Source organism: Hermetia illucens, chromosome 3 (assembly GCF_905115235.1).
Source record: "Hermetia illucens chromosome 3, iHerIll2.2.curated.20191125, whole genome shotgun sequence".
Classification (NCBI taxonomy): Eukaryota; Metazoa; Arthropoda; class Insecta; order Diptera; family Stratiomyidae; genus Hermetia; species Hermetia illucens.
In genome coordinates, this window is record NC_051851.1 from 67,362,276 (window position 1) to 67,384,530 (window position 22,255).

Below are 22,255 nucleotides of genomic sequence, written 5' to 3' on the forward strand. Positions count from 1 at the left end.
CCAGCCGGTACAAACAGTCAAGTACTTAGGAGTACATTTCGACTCCAAGTTAATGTGGAAGCATCATATCCAGGAACAATACCAGAAATCGTGCAGATTGCTCTGGTGCTGTAGGAATGCGATAGGTAAGACCTGGAGACTTTCACCCAAACGGATATATTGGATGTATACATCCATAATAAAACCCATTTTAATGTATGCATGCATCGTCTGGTGGCCAAGACTGAACTTTGCTAACAGCAGGAAGCTGCTAACGCAGATTCAGAGACTTGGTTGCCTAAGTATTACTGGAGCAATCAGTACTACGCCGACTACAGCCCTTGAAGCTATCCTAAATTTACCCCCCATTCACTTGGAGGTGAAACGGAAAGCAGCCAACGACGCATATAGGCTCAATACCATTGGGGCGTGGAAAGGCGGCCAATCCAACGGGGATGCGTCTATCTGGAAATTCCTTGAAAAACATCCGGTAGCCCTGATGCCGACCGATCATATGGTTTCCAGATTCGTCTTTGAAAAGACATACACTGTCGTAATCACCGAAAGAGAAGAATGGTCGACAAGTGATCATGAATCTTTTCAGACTACAGACCTAATAATCTTAACCGACGGGTCAGTCACGGAGGATGGATCGGGTGCAGGTGTGTTCTCGGAGAATCCGATTATAGAACTGGCCCGACCCCTCGGAAAAATGGCGACCGTATTCCAGGCGGAGATATATGCCATTTCATTGGCAGCAGAAGAATGTCTGTGACAAAAATGGAGGGGTCGCACCATTCGAATCTGTTCCGACAGTCGGGCGGCATTATCAGCACTAAATGGCAACAACATATCAAGCCAGTTGGTGTGGAGTTGTCATCAGGTGCTGCGGCAACTTGGCCGACTGAACGAAACATTCCTGATGGGGGTGCCGGGGCACTCTAACATCGCCGGTAATGAGGGGGCTGACAGACTGGCTCGCCAAGGGTCTGGATCCAAAATGGTGGGGCCAGAACCAGCTCTTGGAATCCGACCATCTACTGTCAAGTCTACTCTGAAGGGTGAAATTGCAAGGATTCACGCAACCGAGTGGAGAAATTTGGACTCTTGCCGGCAAGCGAAAATCCTTGTGAAGGAGCCTAGGGCCACTAGAGCGGCATTTTTGTTGTCCCTTAAGAAGTGGGACATGAAAACCCTAGTAGGGCTTTTGACAGGACACTGCCCCTTAAACTACCATATGGAAAAGATTGGGGTAGTGGTTTCGGCTGTGTGCAGCCAATGTGAGGAGGAGGAGGAGACAGCCCTGCACTTTTTATGCAGCTGCCCGGCATCCTCAGATCTCAGACGAAGACACCTTGGCAAGGTTTTCTTCAATGAAGAATCTGCACACTCTCTGCCTCTTGAGAATGTTCTCAGATTCGCTAAAGCCTGTGAACACCGTAGGCGGGAAGCCATTGAATAGGCAACTTACGGCGATAGTACAATGGGCCTAACAATGGCCTGAGTGCTCGGAGCTGCGGCTCCCCCCAGTTAACTAAAACTAAGGACATTGCTTCCTAAAGTGTACTGTAGTGTACCGTTACGTTATTGAATGAAATGCTCTAACACACTTCAAGGTCTTGATCCAATTGGATTGTTGCACCAACTATTATTATTAATATTATAAGAGTAATTAACCATACCCTAAAATATTATCCCCATAAAAAGTTGGCATAGTCCATTGTCAGTTCGGTTGGGCTTCCTCAGTATTGAAACAAAGAACAAACAAAGTAAAAAAACAAAAATAAACCGTTCTCAGTAAAAAGAAGTATTTATAGAATATCCTTGTTACTTTCTCCAGTGAAAATTTACCGGGGGGCACCACTAGCTGCAATTCATCAGCCGATCGCTTTTCCAAAATAAGTCCGCAAAATGTGTAAGTAAAGAATTTTCAATACTTGTAAATTTGCGGTCTTCCGACGTGTCCAGAGTATACCTGAAATATGATCAGAAACTTGGAAATCCACACCAGTTGCGCATGTGGTATTAACGAACCACTTGATGAAAGATACATGAAATAGAATTTAACATCCTCCCGGTATCCGTAAAAAAGATTGATGAAAACCGTTGTGATTCATTCAATTATTAGTATATCATCTTTGACTTCTCATTTATTAAAATCAATTCTCTTTCAAATAACAATAAATTTTCATTCTTTTCTTGCTATTCTGTTCACACATATTTCTAACTTTAATATTATAATTTAAAATGAAATAAGAAGAGGAAAGAATACATGGAAATAATTTGCTCGTAGTTTTATTACATATGGATTATCTTTTATTTGTTTTTATATACTTTGCCATATAATTAATTTAATATTATTTCTTTATGTATAATATATATTAACAATTTACACAGCATACAGTATATGTATATTATAATAGTTGAAAGAAAACATGATAGCCGAAAATAATTGGGTTAGTTGGCAGCTATACTTCAAAAAATTGTCATTTCTTTTCGGGGAAATCAAGTGGAATTTATTTTCTGGATAACTTTACATACAGGCAGCTGGTTTCAAACTTATAGGGAAGCTATTTAAGTGATGTGTTTACGGAGATACTTTATAGCGACTATACATATTTGTATTTTTACTATAGTAAATGATCTATTTAATGTTTTTTAGTTTATTTTTTTTTTTTAATTTCATTTTTACTCAGAATAAGGGACGAGGATGTGAAGACATGCTTTTTGGAATCCTTAATCGAAGGTTATTTTAGTCGGATTTAAGCTCTCTTTAACGTTTTCCCAAACCGAAGTTATACCGTTGATCGTTATTTCGTAGTGCAGCTCGTTTTCCTAATCCAAAACTGTACGGTCGGCCACGTTTGATATCTGAAAATGAAATGAGAACAAGGTTTTAGAAATCAATTTAAAATTTTATCTATTTATCAGATAGTTCTAAACCTGAATAAACAAATTAGAATTTAGTCCATTATATGTAGATAGATACAGGTTAAAAATAACGCACAAGCTTTCACTTCCTCAGTAGCTCTTTCAAATAATCTCGTACTGTGTGAAATTATAAGCAATACTATTGTTAATGTGGTTCCATAGTGTAGCGGTTATCACGTCTGCTTTACACGCAGAAGGTCTCCAGTTCGATCCTGGATGGAACCAGGTGCCTTTTTATGAGATAAATTGAAGAAATTATTGTTTGTGTACTTATGTATGTACTGTTGTTGTTTGGCTGTGTGAATTTCCATCCATGCATAAAATTGTAGAGAAAATAAATGCCTTCAGGGTTATGAAAGTTCTATTTGGAGTTAAAAGTCATTCAAATTGAATATGACTTCTTTTACGAACTGTCAACAATTGAAAATTTACTTCAATTGACAGTTCGCTTGCTTTCTAGGCGCAGTTAGATTTAATGCAATGTAAATTCACAAAATTAAAGTGAATATTGCACAAGAAGGTTGGGTAGGCCAAACGAATTGTAATAATGGGATCCCGTTCTTATCGCTCTTAATCGAAAGAGCATCATCCATTGTCTGGATGATATTTTTACAAATTGGTTGATCGGCAAGAATAATAATATGATGTGAAGTTCAACCAAGGAACATGAAAATTACTCAGAATTTCAAAATGCATTTTCAGAAATGTAATTAAAAGAAAGTTCCTTTTGAGAATCAAAAAGATTTCAGTCAGATATGGCGGCTACCATAACTACAAATTATTTCCAAGGTTTCTACAAATTTGAATGAGTTGACGGCAATTATTTGTCATTGCGTAATTGCATGCATGGCAAAAAACAACGAGAATGAAACAGGAGAAATTTGGCTGTCTATTTATTATAAATTAGATTGGCAACGATGTCTCGATAGCTGATATTCTGATGAACATTGAATTCTGACAGACGTGCACCAAATTGCAAGAAACGAGAGCGGTGGTGAAAATGATTATAATGACCTTGTAATAAAAATACTTGATAGAGAAGAAATCGTCCAATTAAACGCTATTTTTGCAGCAATTTTGTCGAAACCGAATGTACCGGGTGGAATACAGTATTTTTGGCACTGAATAGATTTTTTTTGACAAAAGTCAGAAACAAGCCGCTTAGACAAAAACAACAGATTACTTTAAAATTTATGAATTTTGTTATAAGATTACAATTTTGTTAATAAATGTATTGTTTGCTTTCATTTAACTGTTCCACTAAGGAATCTTTCAATTATATTTGGTATATGGTTCTTATATCATTCTTTTTTATTCAATATGTGTACATATACACATATATGATGTATGCACTTGTAGCAGTAGCAGTAAATTTCAATTTCCTAAGTCGAAATCGGAAAAACACATTTTCCTGGTAAATTAGAATTTACTGTATATACAGGTAAATAGAAGAATAGTTCTGATTGGCTAGATTTCCCGATAAAACTGATTTTATGTTAAGAAAAGATGTTAGATTTGCAATTCATGTTCTGGGTAAGAAAGTAACAGACTTTCAGTTGTAAACAACGGCTGCAGCGAGCTAGACACTTTTCTTTTAGGAATTTATTTGGAATTTAATATTTGGTCCCAAGTAAATGGCTCCCACTCTTTATGGTCCACGGACTACTCTTTTTTAGTTTAACAGCCAAGGTTGAAAAAGTAGAAGAGGGATGTTTTCTTTTGAAGTGAATGAATAGTTTGTGATATTTGGTGGCCAAATTCGTCGGCCACTGCATGGCACAGCTCGCAATGGAGTTACTGCCCTTTCTTAGAGTGTGACCTATCCTCTGTTACTTCCATACTCTAATTAACATCTTTCGAGATTTTTTCAGCTCAGAGTTTACCGATGGCACCGCAGAGACAGACGTTAACGAAGGCTTAGAGCTTTTGAGTAACAGTGATGGTTCCATATGCTGTTCCTACATAACAGCGCAGAGAGAACACAGAATAATCCCAATTCGACGTTGATTTTGTGGTATCTGCATTTCCGAATTTTAGACAAAACAGTGAAGGTGAATCTAGCACTGCTATTATCATTATTATCTGTTAAGGGAAGGTCCTTAAAGAACTATTGTGCACTTTTACTGGTTATAGTGTACCTATTGTTCATAGCATCTCAAGCAAGCTTATAACCTTCAGGAACTTTAGTATGTTCCCTACTTCCAGATCTTTCAACTTTGCATCTGGTATTAAGTGTTCTCCCAGATGCCTCAATCTACTTTGCACAAGTGCCGGACATTGTCCCAGGACGTGTATAGAGAATAGTTATCGTTCCGATGCTTGTAGTTCTTCTAAATAAAAATAAAGCTAGGTAGCTTGCTCCTACTACAATATATATTCGAACTACCTAGTTTTATTTTTACGTGTATAGAGGTTTCGTCACATTCCTCACAAAACCTGCAGGCAGTGTCCGTAGGCATCCTTAGCTTCCCCTAGGTGATAGTTCAGCCGACAGTGATCAGTGAGAATTCCCAATATGATTCGGAGGTTCCTTTTGGTGAGGTTTAAGCAATCCTTTGTGCGCATGGGTTCGCCCAGTATAGTTCCCTCAACCGTTCCTCTTCATTTCTTAGAGCCATAGACGTGAAACCGTTTATGATTCCACAGAAGGGTTCTGACCCGTGTAAAGGCGTTCCTGCTCCCTTCTTGGCTAGTTCGTCCGCTGCCTCGTTGCCTTCTTGCCCAGCATGGCCTGGAACCCAAAGTATCCAGACCTTGTTGGTCTCTCAAGGCATTTCCATACTAGTCTAGAGTTCACCTGACTGGGCTTAAGTGCCTTGATCGCTGTTTGGCTATCGGTGAGAATAGCTATGTTCTGTCCCCTGGAGTTCCTTTGGAAATTAAAGGAAGTACATTTGTCTATGGCGTATATTTCCGCCTGGAATATGCTAGTGTACCTATCCATTGGCTCAAAGTACATTTTCCTTGGAGGGATCTATCAGTGTACCAAGTAATCAGTTGGTGGTTTAAGCCGTATGTCACAGAAACGCTCTCCCAGTTTCCTTGTTACTCCAACTTGTTTCAAACTTCTTATCGAAGTGAAACCTCGTTGTCATGTTATCCCTTGGTATCAGTAATTCGTGATACCGCCTAGCACTGCTAACGCGTCGGGTAAAATCAACCTTGGTGTCGGCAGAAAGAACTTCACCAGGCAGACAAATTAATTTACACTCTCGATGTCCTGCCCGTTATGTAGATAGGAAGAGTGCGATTATCTGTAGAACTGAGAGCCTTGGTTTTGTTGGCGTTTATTTCAACTCCGATTCAGTGACCAAATGGTTCCCGAAATATCAGTACATACAAACAAAAGCTATCCCAGAAACCTAAAAAGTTCGAGAAATTGACCGTGAAGGTCCGCCCCCAAAGATTGAAGCTCCACCAAAGTGCTGGGTGGACACATTCTTGCACGCCTCTGTGCTAGCCAAGCTCGGGAATGTGGGGGAGTCCTTTGGGCGCTTTGATCCATCACGTATCATTATTACAAAATTGCCGTGTCTTCTCAAAAAGACAATTGTCAAGGAAGGGAGGGATCAATCCCGATCAATCACGATCTGAGGCAGAAGAAACCATGATCGGCATTGCGATCCGTCGTGGATTTTTCCTCTCGATTGCGGCACTTGGGTCCGGAGACTTACGGCTACACGCGCGCGGTCGAGCCGTTTTTTTTGGTTTTCAGTTTTAGCTCGCGTTTTGGTTTTTATTTGTTAGGCCATAGCGAACTCCTTCGTTTATTGTCTATTTTGAAACCCGGTGCGGACCCACGCACCGCACGCATCGGTATAGACACGTTGATTTTGTACTAATGACACGTGAGGAATCAAAGCGTTGAAAGGACCGTCTTCTGGTCCGGGAGGAGATAACGCATCCAGTTAGGGTGTGGTGGGAACGTTAAAATAATTATCACAAAAGGAAGTGGACACAAAAACTAATTACAAATATCCACTATTACTTAATCCAGTTTCTAACCGGGTGTGGTGTATACTACCGGTATCTACATCGTTTTGAACATGGGAATTCCCTGTTCTGCTCTGAATATGTAAGTGAATATGAGCATCCGGAACATGTTCTCTTCCTGTGCCCGAGAATTGCTGGAATTTCCATTCCTCAAATTTTCGAATTTTAAAAAGTATGAAATGCAGTTTATGGTACTATAAGCTGCGTTCAGGAGGAGCTTCGACGGTAAGACAACGTACGGAAAAACAGGCGAGGAACTAATTTTCACAGTAGAAGTGTGTCGGTAGGCTCCACAATGTAATGCGTCTTCCGGGGGAAGAAAAAATCATCTTTGGGTCTTTTCTACGGGTGGCAAGGGCATACTCTTGAGATATGTATCAACTGCATGGAGGCGGGCAAAAGTCGTTTTTCTTTCTGAAAGCGAGTAAAAAGGATCCGTTTCGGCCTAAATATATCAGATCAACTTGCCTAGCATCGTCCGTGTAAAAGCTCGCAGATGCCTATATTAGAACTAAGGGTCTAATGTGTAATCCCCCACACTGATGACAACATGGGTACCGGGCAAGACGGTCAACCGAAACTGTCCTGTATCAGTTGACGGAAGTATTATGAAATGCCATAGAAGTAAAAGAAATAGCACTGTGTATGTTTTTGGACATCGAAGGAGCGTTTGATAACACATAACGTACAGAAATATGGATGTTGTTCCGCAAGGAAGTGGGAAACATTCTGGCCCTCTGGGTGGGCAGAATGCTAGAGAGTAGGCAAATAGAAGTATTGGAGGTCTTTGTGCGGCATCCCTGGAAGTCTCTCTGGGATTAACTCTTCTTCATCTTAACATACAAATGCAGGCAATGAAAGCGATCTTCAGAATTACCGGGAGTACCAATGAGGGGAGTAGCTGCCTATATCAAAGGAAGATTCATATTCTTTGTAGGTGGCATTACGAGCTATTGATACCAAGGTATAGCATGATAAGAGCTTCATTTCGACAAGAAATTTGAAACAGGTTGAAGTTACAGGGCAAAGTGAAGACGCTTGAGTGCCTTCTTCAACCTCCAAAAAACTATAGGGGGCAGAATATTGCTATTCTAATCGACAGCCAAGCGACCATCAACGTGCTTAGGGCCAACCAAGTGAACTCCACACTTATACGGGTATACCTTCAAAGGCTGAACATGGTTGGCTCGCATAATGAGGTCTGGATACTTTAGATTCCAGGCTGGTTGGGTTAGAAAACAATGTGACAGCTGACCTCTACACGGACCAGAACCGTTCTATGGAATCGGAAAAAGGTTCATGGCTAAGATCTTGATAACTGAAGATGAATGGTTGAGGGAAATTTACTGGGCGAACTTACCAACCTCACTAAAAGGGCCAACGGATCATAGTAGGAATATTCAATGCCATATTAAATGCCAAGTTGAAATACTGGAAAGTAGGAAATATACTAAAATCACTGTCCGTTATAGGCTTCCTAGACATACTATAGTTTATAGTTATACTATAACCAACCAGTAGAAGGAAACACAATAGTTCTCCTAGGAATTGCAGTGCAATATTCCTTAAGAGTATTATTATTATCTGTGGCAAATATATCAATGTAATTCATAAAAAAACAGCAGAAAAATTGCATTGAAAAAAAAAACAACTGGCTCCGAACAGGATATGTCTGGGAAAAGGCTTTGCGGTTAAATGAAAAGGCTTTTGTTTATTTTATATTCACCTTTAATTCTCATATCCCTATTCTTGAAATATTCGATATAACTCCTATATTATATGTTTGAATACTTTTTTAAATTGCCAGAGGACCACTTTTACGGAATTCAATATCTGCATAAAAGTTGTGAAAAACTATCTACTAATATAATTAACTGTTATTTAAGAAGCCGTAACTAATTTGAATCTGCTTCTTGTCGATCATGCTTTCGAGGTATTAGGCTATGTGTTTGAGAATTATTTTGGGAATTATGTATTTTCGTGTCACTAATGGGCACTCATCTATCCCTCAGCGCAAAAACTCTTCCTTCTTCTTGCCAAAGGTCATGGATCCTTCAGAGGTGTAGGGACTAGGCTTGTATTTATGTATGAACTCATCATTCACTCAGTAAATTGAAATTCAGGTTTCATATGGGAGTGAATACACTGCACATTGTTCAGTGAATTTATAGTATCTATTTTGGAATTGCATTCCTTCCTTGGATATGTGTGTAACACACACATTGCTTATATCCCTTCTAATAAATGCCTTGAAGTGATTAGTTGGTTAATTTGCAAAATGTGTAAGTACAGTAAAGCAACGAATGCATTAGGATGTGTTTCCATATTTTCTGTATCCTTCATGTATTTTCATACTAGCTTCGGTGGTACCCCACAATTCAACCGGCAAGTGTGCGGTCCTCAATGATGTTACGCTACTCTATTTAAGAGCATATGATAGTTTGCTTCAATTAGCAACTACGTTCCTACGTTTTGGGAATATTTGTCTGAAAACATTACGGTTAGTTGTATGAGAAGGAACAAATTGATTGTGAAATTAATCCTCCCACTTGTTTTCATGACTATCCTGTTATATGAATTGTAGATGGGATTGTTTCACTTTACCACCCCTAAGAAGTGGGAGTTTATATTTGTTCTTGGAATAACATTAAGTTTATGGAATTATTCTTCGAAAAAGTCAGTTTTCTCATTGAAAGTCCTAAGAACAAAGTAAACCTATTATCCTTGTTTTGGTTTTTGAGATTTGTGCTACTGTTAGTCTTTTTTGTATCTTTATATTTTTTTTAAAACAGAATTAGAGTTCTTTTACGATAATAACATTTTAGCGAAGTAACAATAGTCACTTCCTGGAACGACTGCATATTTTTAATTACCGATTCAGATGGCCGGCGCTGAAATTAAGCTGTGATAAAATGAGCGTTGTTACACAAGCATATCAAAGTAAAGGAAATTAAAAAAATACTATTGAAGAGAATATTCTATTCTAGCACATGGAGCCGAAACGTAGTTCACTAGTTAGTAGTTTATTCTCGACTCCATACAAATTACTTATTTTCCCATTGTAGTTGCTATTGTGATTACAAAAGTCCAAAAAAATTGCAGCAATGTAGGCTATTAGACGATGAGCATGATCCTACCAAGTTTCGTGGAAATCGCACAATTATTAACACAGTTATAATAGGTCAAATCTGTCGCTTCTTTGCAAATTCAATTGTGTAAATCAAAACCTTATTAAAATCGGTTTACTGTCTATCTGTCCGTCACATGCGTTTTTCTCGAAGACGGTTGTAGCAATTGATACCAAATTTGGTGGAAAGGTGGGAACTGTGAACGCTCTCGTGTACAGTGAGTTACACAATTCTACATCGAATTTTAGGGGGCGGGGGGTCTTCATACATGAAAAAGGGGAGTTTAACTTTTTTTTTATTAAATATAGTCATGTGGAGTATCGATTGAGCGGTTTTGGTCAGTACCTTTCGAAGCTGGTTTTGACATTTATTTGAAAGGTGGGGAGTGCGGCAAACTACTCAACCAAAATACAACTTGCCGGGAGTAAATAAGTTGACTATATTATGATCAGCAGTAGATTTAGTAGTTACCTTCAGAATGTGTGTGGCAATGGAATGGGTGAAAGGGAACATCATCTTGTCTTTGCTTGTGTATTGCGCCCCTCAAATTCAACATTGACTACTTATATATATTATCCAGCTGTCGCTCAACAGCGGGGGAGCTATCTGGCTGGTCGGACAGTAGATACCTTGAATAATTCGCTTGAGAATATTCATGAGCATTGGGCCAGCATTAAAAGTGCTCTTTTCTTGGGCGCTAGAAAGATCGTCGCCGGCGTCCTAAAGGAGCGTCATAAGATTTGATTTTGGTAAGGGATTCAAGACAGTGATCGCTGCGAGTAGTTTCGAGTGTGATTTATTACTACGTTGGTTATGGTAGCAGCCTGTTGTGAATGAAATGGCTAGCATGCGAGTACGGACTTCTTTTGCAAATAGAACAGAATTTATCTCGGCTTTCAAGGTACTCAAAAAGGCATAAGGGCGACGGTTCTGCCACAGAGCTATTCATCGCTGCTTTTGCGATTTGCGCAGATCTGCTACTTCCATTTATACGGAAATTCTGAAAATCCGAGATCTTTCCCAAAGAGTGGAAAAAGGAGATGATCATTAAGATTCCGAAAAGGAGCACCTGCCATGAGTACGACAATTAGAGGAGCATTTGCGTGTTCCCTGCCGTTGCAAATATGTATCAGGATGTATCTTTTCACAGATGTTATTTCATTTTGTCTCTTTGTATCTTTGGCAAATGTATCTGGATTTGGTAAGGGAGGCAAGTAGAGTTAGATTGAAGATAAATACTAATATAGTTAACCACTTTGGCGGATAATCGCATTCTTCCTATCCGCATTAACAGGCAGAACAGCGGGGATTATGATCAATCTGTATGTCACGGAAATGCCGCTTTTACCACCGGCAGCATCAACCTTGCCGCCTTTGCTATTCAAAATGTGGAAATGCAGTTATCTTAACCCTAAGATTCAGTTGAAACTGTTCTGTGCTAATATTTTTTCTGCGTGTTTATGGGAACAGAACACAGAATGTGACCACCGCTGTTAATCAACAGCTCGAAGCATTGGCCAATACTTGCTTCCTGGATGTGTTATCGGGGTACTCTTGCCTGATCTCATTGCGACCGAAGATCTTTGCGAGCGTGCAGGTCGGATGCCTGTAGATGCGTTGATCAGAAAGCGAGAGTGACATATGTTAAAATGAAGCGAGAATTCTGTTGCTGGTTATGCCATGCAACCATGGCAGTAAGTTGCTTCTCAACAGGTCCGGTCCGCCATCAATTCCTAAACAAAATTTGGTCGGTCAGCATTAGGCCAGAATTATTATTCAGAGGTTTTGTTATATTCAGAATTTTTAAGAGAGCAAATACCACTTTTGTCTAATGAGTTGATTCTGCCCTTGACCAAACCACAATTTTTTCAACTTTAGTTCTTGCTCAACACTCAGGGCCTTGGGGAACTTGGTAGTATCGTGCATTATATTATAGACTTTATTACCGCAAGTTCATAGTTAAAGAATGAACTTAAGGGGAAATCCACATTATGACGTTTTCAGAAATTTCAAAGCGAAGTTCGCGTTCCTGTAAGTTTTATGCTGATAGAATTGAGCGATTACCGGGTATAGTGTCAGGGTCCACCGGCTAGAGATTTTTTCAAACAATTTTTTTTTAAAATGCACTTTTCTCCAAATGAGTTTTTCCGCATTTATGAAACTTCTAATTCAAAAAGACAATAAATGGTTCATTATGAAATTTTGAGGTACAATTCTTTACAAAATTGCAAAGAATATTAATCAACATTTGGGATGACATCGTACTTTTAAAGGTGCTTTTTTCCATAATTAATGAAAAAATGATGATAATTCAAATATTTCTTTTGAACACGTTCATAACGGAGAAAAGTTTCGAGTCAAAATTAAGAGGAAAATACTAATCAATACTTTTCATTTGATACTTCACATGGCTATATTCGGTAAAAAAATGTACACCCTTCTGTTATATATATGGCGACCCCTTTCTCTTTAAGCTTAACTTAGAATTATGTTTCTCATTGTATGTATGGGAGGTCATAGTTCAAACCTGCCCACTAAATTTCCTATTAGCAAGTATAACTGATTCTGAGAAAAGTACATATGGTAGACAGTCAGATGAACAGACAGAAGACAAACAATAAACCGATTTTAATAAGGTTTTCTTATACACGAAATTTAAAAAAAAAGCAGAAAATGTGTTTAAGGGTAAACATTGCAAATCTACCTATGCATGTTGCTTTTCTTTTATTAAAAGAATTATAGGATATTTTTTCGAAGGGCTGTTCAACGCAAAGAATAGAATGGGCGCATTCACTCTTATCATAAGTATTTGGCCATCACGGCTTTTTTATCAGTTTAAGTGGCTATGAAGTGCCATTACTTCTTATTGATTCTAATGATTTTCTCCTTCGTAACTTCAAACATTTGGATATTGAATCTGTCCATATGAATTCATATGTTCCACAAAATTAAAATGAAATTAATTGAAGATTGCTTTTACTTACTTGGATCATCAAGATTCGATGTCAAGAAGTTCAGTGCATATTCACTTTCTGGATAATCTTCTTCGAAAGTTCGCTTTCCCAAACCGAATGAGTATCGTGATCGTTTCCCTAATCCAAAATCATAGCTTGGCAATCGTTTTCCTTGTGAATTTGTTGTTAACACATATGATCTTCTACCCAATCCAAATCCATAGCGTTCATGTCGTTTATCCAGGGCATTTTCATCTGAGTCAAAATTATTTGCTTCACTATCACTAGTCAGTAGAGAGTTGATCCTTTTCGCTGATATATCATCACCGACATAATGTTCACATGTGACCAGGGTTACGTAGAGCACAATAAGAAGCAGTGGAACTGATGGATTTCCCATTGTAGAAGTGCTTCTGAAAAGATGGATAATTTCTACTATTAGCATGTTAGCAAGAGTAAAACTATAAAGTATTTTAAAATAATTTAACATCACAATAGAGGCCAGTAGAGACCCCAGGTTAATCTGAACTGAGGAATAACCAGAACAACTATGTAACATTAATAATATTGAACTTAGCGACGTACAGGTAACTTAAATCTTAAATAATATATTACTTTGACCTAAAACTCGTTAAGGAGTTACAATTCAATAACACATACATAAGTATCTTTATCACAAAGTCAAGCCCAGATACTGAACAATCAACCACTCTATCCACTCACAATACTATCTAGCCTAAGTTGACAAACCTCACAACATCTTCTTAGAAAGCTGCAAGGATACACCATAATTATAAGAACTTCTCGACTTGTGGACATTCTTTGAATACCTTTTGTGATTTAATATCAGCAATCGAACGTCAGGCAATTCTCCTCCCTGCGTTTGTTTCTATTTTACAAATGGAAGTAATGTTACGTTGCTATCGCTTATCAGCTTTGATTGGTATTCGAATGGTATTCGAATTAGTGGGTGAAGTGTACACTACAATAATTAATTACCACCCACAACAATCAATTTTTTTGGAAATATCATTTCCTTTGGTTTAGGCACTTTATCAGTTCGTGCTGATTTTTGTATCATTCGATAAATTGTTTTTATGAGTGTGGCATTTGTTTGTCACAAAATGAACTGATATTGATTTCATTATGTTATTATGTCGTCTTATTTGTCAAGTGCTTGAGAGCCCTTGGATTAGTTGTTAGGAAACTTTTGTAGTTTATTATACTATGTTTCAAGGAGATTTGTAACTATTCCCAATTTTAGTATCTCTACGTGTACTTCTCTTCTTAAATTAATACTCTTCTAAAAATATCTACTAAAGATGTTGAATAACCAGAAGGATGGTATGGGATTGTAATTCAAAGCAATGTAATTTTATTGTTGATTGTTTTGAAATATTGTTTAGAAACTATCATCATTTTTCTTACCCCGAAGATCTTCTTATCCTTAATTTTCATTCACTGACTATACTAGAAGTAGAAGTTGAGGCCGAATTGGTTTGAGGGTTTTTACTCTTCCTTATCCAATCAAACAGTAGAAATACATTTCCTTTCCAGGATAGAGATTTTTATTTCATCGCATACCCACGTCTAGTAAAATATTAATAGCTCACTGATAATATTGCCTTTCACACACGAAAACTTGGTTTTTCACCGGGAGTTAAGCTGGCGTGGTGGTGATGGTACTTTTTCTCGTAATTTATCTTAAGGGATTTGAAGTCTATCTTGATGTCCTTTTCTAGAATTCGGATAATGTACATTTATCCGAGCCAACACCGCATTTGTAATATCCGTACCCAAAAATGATAATACTTAACAGAGAACGAAAAAATGATATTATTTGACAGCGAAGGAAGGGTTGTATTTTGGCCGCTGTTACATATTTTTGTGATACTTTGGAATAAGGATGTCTTTCGTTGATTGTGTTACCTTAAACTTTTTTAATTCAGTGATAAATAACTAGCATCCAGTACATGATGCTGGGTTAAATGTTCGGGTGGCAGAAAATGGACAAATTTTGAAGTAGATTTAAATTTTTTTTATCAAGACTATCTAGGAGAGGAATCGGTGCTAACTCTACATTGAGTTAGCGACGAAGTATGTCTTGTTAGATATGAATACAAATTTGAATGCGTTAATGTCCCCAAGCAACAAAACTTCCAAACATTTTGCAAATAGAATAATAAAACTATTTTAATTTTTTTCTGACGGAAAAATCGTTTTCCTATCAGACAAAAATTAAAATAGGTCTATTAGAGTTCTGTCGATAGGTTTGAAAGTTTCTTTGAGTGGAATTGTTAACACATTGAAATCTACATATTTTGATTCATATCTGACAAGAATATTTGATCAAGCGAGGGAAATCTTGCTTTCTAGGGAAAAGCCCGAGTAATCAACAAACTTAAAGTCGCGAAGCATGTTGAGCGGACTGATTTTACTCTTATCAGGCAAATCGAAGTTAGTTATTTGCTTTCGTGAAACTTAGTGGTTCGAGAAAAAGAAATATAGTAAAAAGGAAATATATTAGGTGGGTAACTAAGTTCCGGCGATTTTTAAATAGATGGCCTAGCAGTAAGTGCTGATTGATTTTGACATATCCGAAACGTTATAAACCAAGTTTAGATATATGGTAAACAACTGGTTTTGACACATTAGTGATTTTGTTTTGGCGTCATATACTTTTGGTTGGTATTCGAAGAAAACGCCGGTTAAAGCGCATCGAGAGCCCAGGAAAAGTTTACAAAGATATTGATGTAAGGGAGGCAATATATCGTGATTATTTCCGTCGCTTCGAAGACGGTGATTCCGATGTTGACGACTGTCGGCTTGAAAGAAGGCCTAAAATCTTCGAAGACGTTGAATTGGAGGCATTGTTTGATGAGGATCCATGCCAAACGCAAGAAGAGCTTGTTTCAGGGAATATTCCGGCAAGCCATTTCTAAGCAATTGCATGCGTTGGAACAGATTCAAAAGCAAGGAATTGGATTCTTTATGATTTGAAACCGAGGGATGTTGAGCGTGTTATCGTTTCCTAACGAATGAAAGAAAACGAATTCATTACAGCAACCCAAAGAAAAAAATTGCGTGGGAGCTGCCTGGTTTAGCTTTTATGTCGTCGGCTCGGCCGCATGTTCACGCTGCGATGGTTATGCTAGTATTTGGTAGTACTAGGTCGGTGTTATTTATTATGAGCTTTTCAATTCGAACGAAACTATCACTGGTGAAAGGTACCGACTTCAATTGATGCTATTGAGCCGAGTACTGCGTGAAAAAACCGCCACAATACAAGCAAAGACACGAAAAAGTGATTCTACATCATTAAAATGGTGGGACTCACGTTGCCGAAGCCGATAAATCCTACCTCGAAACGCTCAAATGGGAAGTCCTACCCCACCCGTAATATCCCCCAGATATTGCGGAGCAATACTTTGAATGATTCATTTATGACCATTCTTTCACAATAAAGTTGCATTCTCTCCAAAAAACAGTGAAAATTTAGTTGGGTACCTAATAAATAGAATATAAGTCGGAATGCCGGAAGCTTGGCGCTTCGAGGATAAAGGTTTTGTGTTCTGCTTTTATGTGAAGAACTCTCTAAGCACGATTTTTTATTCGTACATCGCTAACATGCAAAATATTCCTTCACTAATTGCTAATCTTTAGATGTATGTACATATGTATATACATATCAACGACATAAATATTATGCTCATCCTTAATAAACAAACGTTGCCCATCTAATTTGATCTGACGCATCTTCACGCATTTCCAATTTACCCCGTCCACAAAAGCATTTAGACAAATGTGTACTTAAAGCAAATACCACCGATAGTAACATATATACGTTAGTGTTTATCCTAATTGATGCTATCAAATATCATAACTAAAAAAAGGAAAACTAAAATGTCCCCATGGAACCCGGCCGCTCGTATTACTTTATATGATGATGACGTTATACACGTGTTTGAGTCCAATAAATTTACATAAATTGCAAAACTTTGATCTTGTATAAATTTGTTAATAATAGTTGGATTGCGTTCAAATTTTTCAAAACTATGCCCTATATTATCATCTATACTGATGCCATTTTATACTTCTAGCATGAACTTAAGGGGGGTTTCCGGGTAAAATTATAAAATATGGTAATATACCATGTATTTTGAGGCCTAGATTTCGTATATTGTGAATTTTTCAGATTTTTGCCCAGATAGGTTCTGAGAACGAGACCAGTTTCAATACCAGAAATAAGATCAGTTTCGAAAAGCACTAACCGAGCCCCTTTATTTGATACCCTACATGATCATATACTCTGAAAAAAACTGTACCCCTCGCTTATATGGACACCATTATGAATGGATTCACAGACTACACCTTGTCATGAAATTTCCCGACAATGGGTTCAGCCCTTTCCGAGTAAATCGGATATGATAGACATTGAATGGTTTTTTTTGTTTTACACAGAACCTTAAAAAGCATCCATCCAAAAGTTGCAGGATTGAATTAAAACATCATTAATCTATTTTACCAAAACGAAGAGATTAATTGTGAAAATTAGTGGATATACATGTATTGTTCTAAGTTTTATTCCGATAACAAATTTTATTTGCATTTCACTATCCTTTGTTCTATTTTCCGCACCTACTTCCTGACTCTACTGATTAAAATTGAAGTGATTTTGAAGAAATTTTTAAGCTGTGTTAGTTTCAATTATTGAAAATTGTCCTGGTTAGAGAAAAAGATGAAGAGGTGATCGGTAAACGCAACTGATAACTTAGGAGTGCCTGGAGAAAGAAAGAAACGCTTGATCGTAAGGACTGTGAAATGATAGCAAATGCTGTTTCCTTTGTTATTTACCTAACACAAGAGTCTTTTGTTAAGTAGGAACGCTTTCTTTTTGGTATCGCCAAATGACAGGAGAGGGCAACGGAACTAAACAGTCGTTGATAGTGAAGGTTCCATTGCCAGGACGATAATTGAACTCTTTGAAGAATCAGAGGCGCTTTGTGAAAAACCTGGTGAAACGTTACGGGAGCTAAAACTATCAATGATAACTTCCCCCGACGGACTTCCGGTCCTTCCATGAGAAGTTGAAGCAAGAAGGGAACTTGGCAGAAGTTACTACTGGAAAGGTCTTTTTTTAGTTTTCTTTTGTTTTTTTGAGAATTGTCTAGTTTCGGCCAAGCTTTAGTGCGAACTGCGGGCGGACTCACGTTGAATATAATTCGCACCCTCGTCGAGTTTTGCGAATTATATATAACAGGGAGCGTATAGCATCTGCAAACCGCTTCGGTCACGCTGCTCCCAAGGCAGAGGTGATTCACCGTCTAACGAGTTGCCTCTGCCCTGGTACGAAACCGTAGCCGTCTTCGTCACTCTTTCAATCTTATTTCAATTCTGGAATGTAAAAAACGAGTTAATTGAGGAGTAAGTGTGGTAATGAATAATTGAAGATATTTTCTGAGATTCACAACAAAGGAGAGAACAAATCATTATAATTTTTGCGAAAGGGAATAAGTTTGGCAGTGAGATAGGTTTTATTTTAGTTTTAGTAAAAGTAATTAATTCAGTTTAATAAGTGAACATTTCAGAGGAGAGTGTTTCTGGTGAAAGCTTATTGCTTTTTATATGAACTTCAAAAGTTGTGTGTTCCGTGTATGGCTTCTAATTAATTAGATTTACCTTTGTGTAGGTACTGTTGGGGCTTTTTGTTCCATTATGTGATGAGTTTTAATGAAGTTGATTATTAGCTTTAAAATGAATTTTTCCTTCTTTATTAATAATTAGTATATTGAATCTACTGTTTCCTTCTTTTGTTCTTGCAAAATCGAGAATCCAATACATCAATGGCAATTCACATAAAGTTTTTAATAAACCGTTAAATTTCCAAATTTTTGCATGCAAGGGACATTTTTTTTACAAGTTGGCAAACCGGCACCTAATCGCCGCCTTACACCATCCCAGATAGAAAAAGGATATTTTGTCTACATTTTATTAAGTAATTATCCAGAAACAATCAAGAGAAGAAAATGAATTTCCTAAAGTGGAATCACATTATGCATCTCAATATATTTATGGCGACAGCAATGCTGATATTTTCCAAAAGATCGTCAGGTTTTTGCTAAGTGTGTCGACTGCTATCTTAAATTTCATGAATTCACATCAGTTAATCCAATGCATAACAATTCTTTTCTTTTTCTGTACAATTAAAATACATTAATTTTTTAACGGTCAGCAAGGCGCAAAACTAAAAGAAACTGGCAATTTTTTTCTCCGATTGGAAAGACAACCTCAAAGTGAGGTTATTCGCCAAAATTGCGCGTTCATATTATGTATGGAAATATACTGTGACTAGCCCTGAACTTTCTTGAGGAAAACTTAAGCAAAATAGTTATTAATGACCACAATTGATTATTCATTAATGTTTATTTGTTTAGTTTATTAACCTTTAAAGATTCAATGGATTCCAGTTCGAAGATGGGTCTGAGTCTGGTAATGGTTGTCCGAACTGAAAGATTTTATGATCATCCTAACCTCTAATGATCATATTCAATTTCATTTGATTAAGAAACGAAATGACGTGTGATTGTTTCATAGTGAAAGGACCGTTCAATGTCAATGAAAAACCTCTTCGCGTACTTGGCTTTCAGAATTGCGCTGTCTATCATCCTCCATCTTTAAGAATTGTGTTCTCTATCTTTGAAACCAAAGAGGGAAGAGTATACAACAAGAAGGACAACCTTCAGAATGACTGGGAGAGCTTAGCAATGACATACTGCTTAAAACAGCAATTACTTGGCACACTGACGGATTCTTTACTGCAGAGAGAGTGGGTGCCGGGGTCATTGGTCGAAGGAAAACGTACTTTGAACTAATGTCATAACCAGATGTGCTTTCTTCAACCTCCAAAGGAATTATAGGGAAGAGAACATCGCTATTCTGACTAGCAGCCAAGCGGCCATCAGGGTGCTCGGGCCAAACCAGTGAGCTCTAAACTGGTATATTAATACCTTGACACACCGAACACGTTCGGCTCGCTTAATAATGTTTGGATACTCTGGGTTTCTGACCACATTGAGTTAGAAGGGAATAAGACAGCGGACAAGCTGGTCAAAAAAGGAGCAGGGATGCCTCTACATGGACTAGAATCCTTCTATGGAATCGGAATCGGATTCATGGCTACGACATTGAAAAATGAAAAGGAACTACACTGGGCGAACCTATTCGGAGTGGAGTTCACATTCATGAGACCACCAGAAATGATAAAATCAAATAGCTTCTCTCTTCTAGGATCGCATTTCTTACTGCCCGAACAAATATGTTGAGCTCACAGATCCCAACCCATTTGGAGCGAGTTGTGTATAAAAGATGGCTTAGAAGGTCTGGATGAACAGTATGGTTTGACGTCAAGAAAATGCAACTACATAATATAAATAATATGTGATAGTTACCCTTCGTATCTTCTGGGTAGACAGAGAAAAGGTTCGTCCAAGTTAGTATGAATGGCGTTTATTTTCATACCTTTGTACTTCTCATTTTGTCTTAGAAAAACCGTCAGTATTAATTACATATTTGATACATCTTCTCAATTTTGCCTTCTTATATCTTTCCATAAATGGTTGTATTGTATATGAATCCATTTAGATGAAATGTAAAATTTTTGATCTAACCAACAGAAAAGTTTATATTGTGTTGCTTCTCTGCTTCTCAGATTGGAGGAATATTTTTATCTCAAAAGACACCAATCTTTCCGCAGGTTTTCGCATGCTATTCGTTTACGTGTACTCTGTGCATTTTGTTCGTTAGGAAAGCTATTAAAATATTCTTATTGACTTAACCCCCCTACTCCTCCGGACAGGTGGTTAATGTAAAAAGTGAAAGCGCGCCACATGTTTCAAGTCTCATAGAATGTTCCTTTGTTACCAGCAAAGTTCAATTGTTGAAATTCAGTCCCACTTTCCCGCTAATTGCAAAATTGCAGAGACATGCACTTGCATTGGATGTGAATCCATTAATTAGATTTTTTATTTATTAATGGCTCTGTACTCATTTCTTATTCCTTAACCTTGAACAGTGATTTTAATTGCCGACCGGAGGCTCCTCGGAGTCAAGTTTCAAATAAAGATCTCGGCGTATTTTGATACTCATCCTATTTATCTTTAATTGTCTCTCCAAACAAATCATTCCAAAATCCAATTTACACTTTTTCAAATTACCCTCATTAAATACGGTCGCTGGGAATTTTTTGCATCCCTTATTTATCTCACTAACTTCAACCATAAGTAATGAAAGGAAATTAAAGTAAAATTAATTTAATGGAATTTTTTTGCAGGTTCAAAAGAAATCAAATGCAAAAAAGCGTTTAACATAAATTAAACCATTTACCCTCTGAAAAATTGCATGATAACCTTTTCAACATAATTTAAAATAAAGGACTTTTCCGATAGCTTGGCATTTTTCTTAAAGGACCCTTGAGTATTCAAAAGTTGTTTTCGAGGGACAGATTTTAATGTTACCTTTTTTTAAGCTGATTGTCATTAAATTGCAAAAGATGTCATAAGAAACACAAATTGATATAAATTGTTGGATTTACAAACAATGTAGGAGGCAATTTGTTGGCATATGTATCTAATTTACTGCAATAAAAAATGTCGGGACTGAATTTCATATTACCGTCCGTAGAAAAGTTGCAAACATATTCTCAAAGGGACAATGAATTGGTATCAAGTGAACGAGCCACGTATAGAGAAAACGTGACCCATGCACTTATCGAGTACTATTAGTAAGTGGTAAGCCACTTACCCTATTTCTGGTAGCATACCTGGATATTTAATTGCAATTTATATAATAGTTTCGAAAATATTTATGGGTGATGAGTATTGTTGGGTTATGTACATCCATCAAAGTTGCTTATACACTTTACTCTTACGACATTACGAAAGACATTATTCGGAGAAAGGACGAGGTAAGAGCGAGTATAATTTTAAAGCGTCGCTGGCGTTATAAGGAGTAGATGGAAAATAGCTTAATGCATTGCATAATGATTTTGCAATCAATCAAATGATCCCGTTTTGGGAACATCTTTTCAAGGATCATACGGGTACTAGCAATGAAAGGTGAAGTTTTCCTGATTCTTACAAATTGTCATCCCATAAGTAAATAGAAACTGCAAGGTTTAGCGATTTTTGAAATTGCGTTGAAAGCTGCCGTGGTAATCTGGGAAATTTCGTGTTAAATGTGCAACTACGATGATAATGAAACTCCATAAAAAAC

At 37.4% G+C, this 22,255-nt stretch overlaps 1 protein-coding gene and 1 non-coding gene across 5 annotated transcripts in view; one reads left to right on the forward strand and one right to left on the reverse strand.

Moving 5' to 3' along the window:
- Positions 1-2,111: 2,111 nt before the first annotated feature.
- Positions 2,112-22,255, reverse strand: part of LOC119652872 (helicostatins) — a 141,473-nt gene continuing 121,329 nt past the window's right edge. The window contains exons 1-3 of one of the 4 annotated variants that reach the window (XM_038057234.1): positions 13,816-13,939; positions 13,016-13,398; positions 2,112-2,850 (exon numbers count right to left, since the gene is read on the reverse strand). In XM_038057234.1, the coding sequence (XP_037913162.1) occupies positions 2,753-2,850; positions 13,016-13,385 (468 nt within the window). In that variant the 5' untranslated portion in view covers positions 13,386-13,398; positions 13,816-13,939 and the 3' untranslated portion in view covers positions 2,112-2,752. Of the gene's footprint in view, positions 2,851-13,015; positions 13,399-13,645; positions 13,940-22,255 lie in introns of those variants that run through there. The other 3 variants (XM_038057232.1, XM_038057233.1, XM_038057231.1) reach the window with 3 other exon arrangements.
- Positions 3,063-3,135, forward strand: Trnav-uac. Its single transcript has one exon. It is a non-coding gene; the product is annotated as a tRNA-Val (tRNA).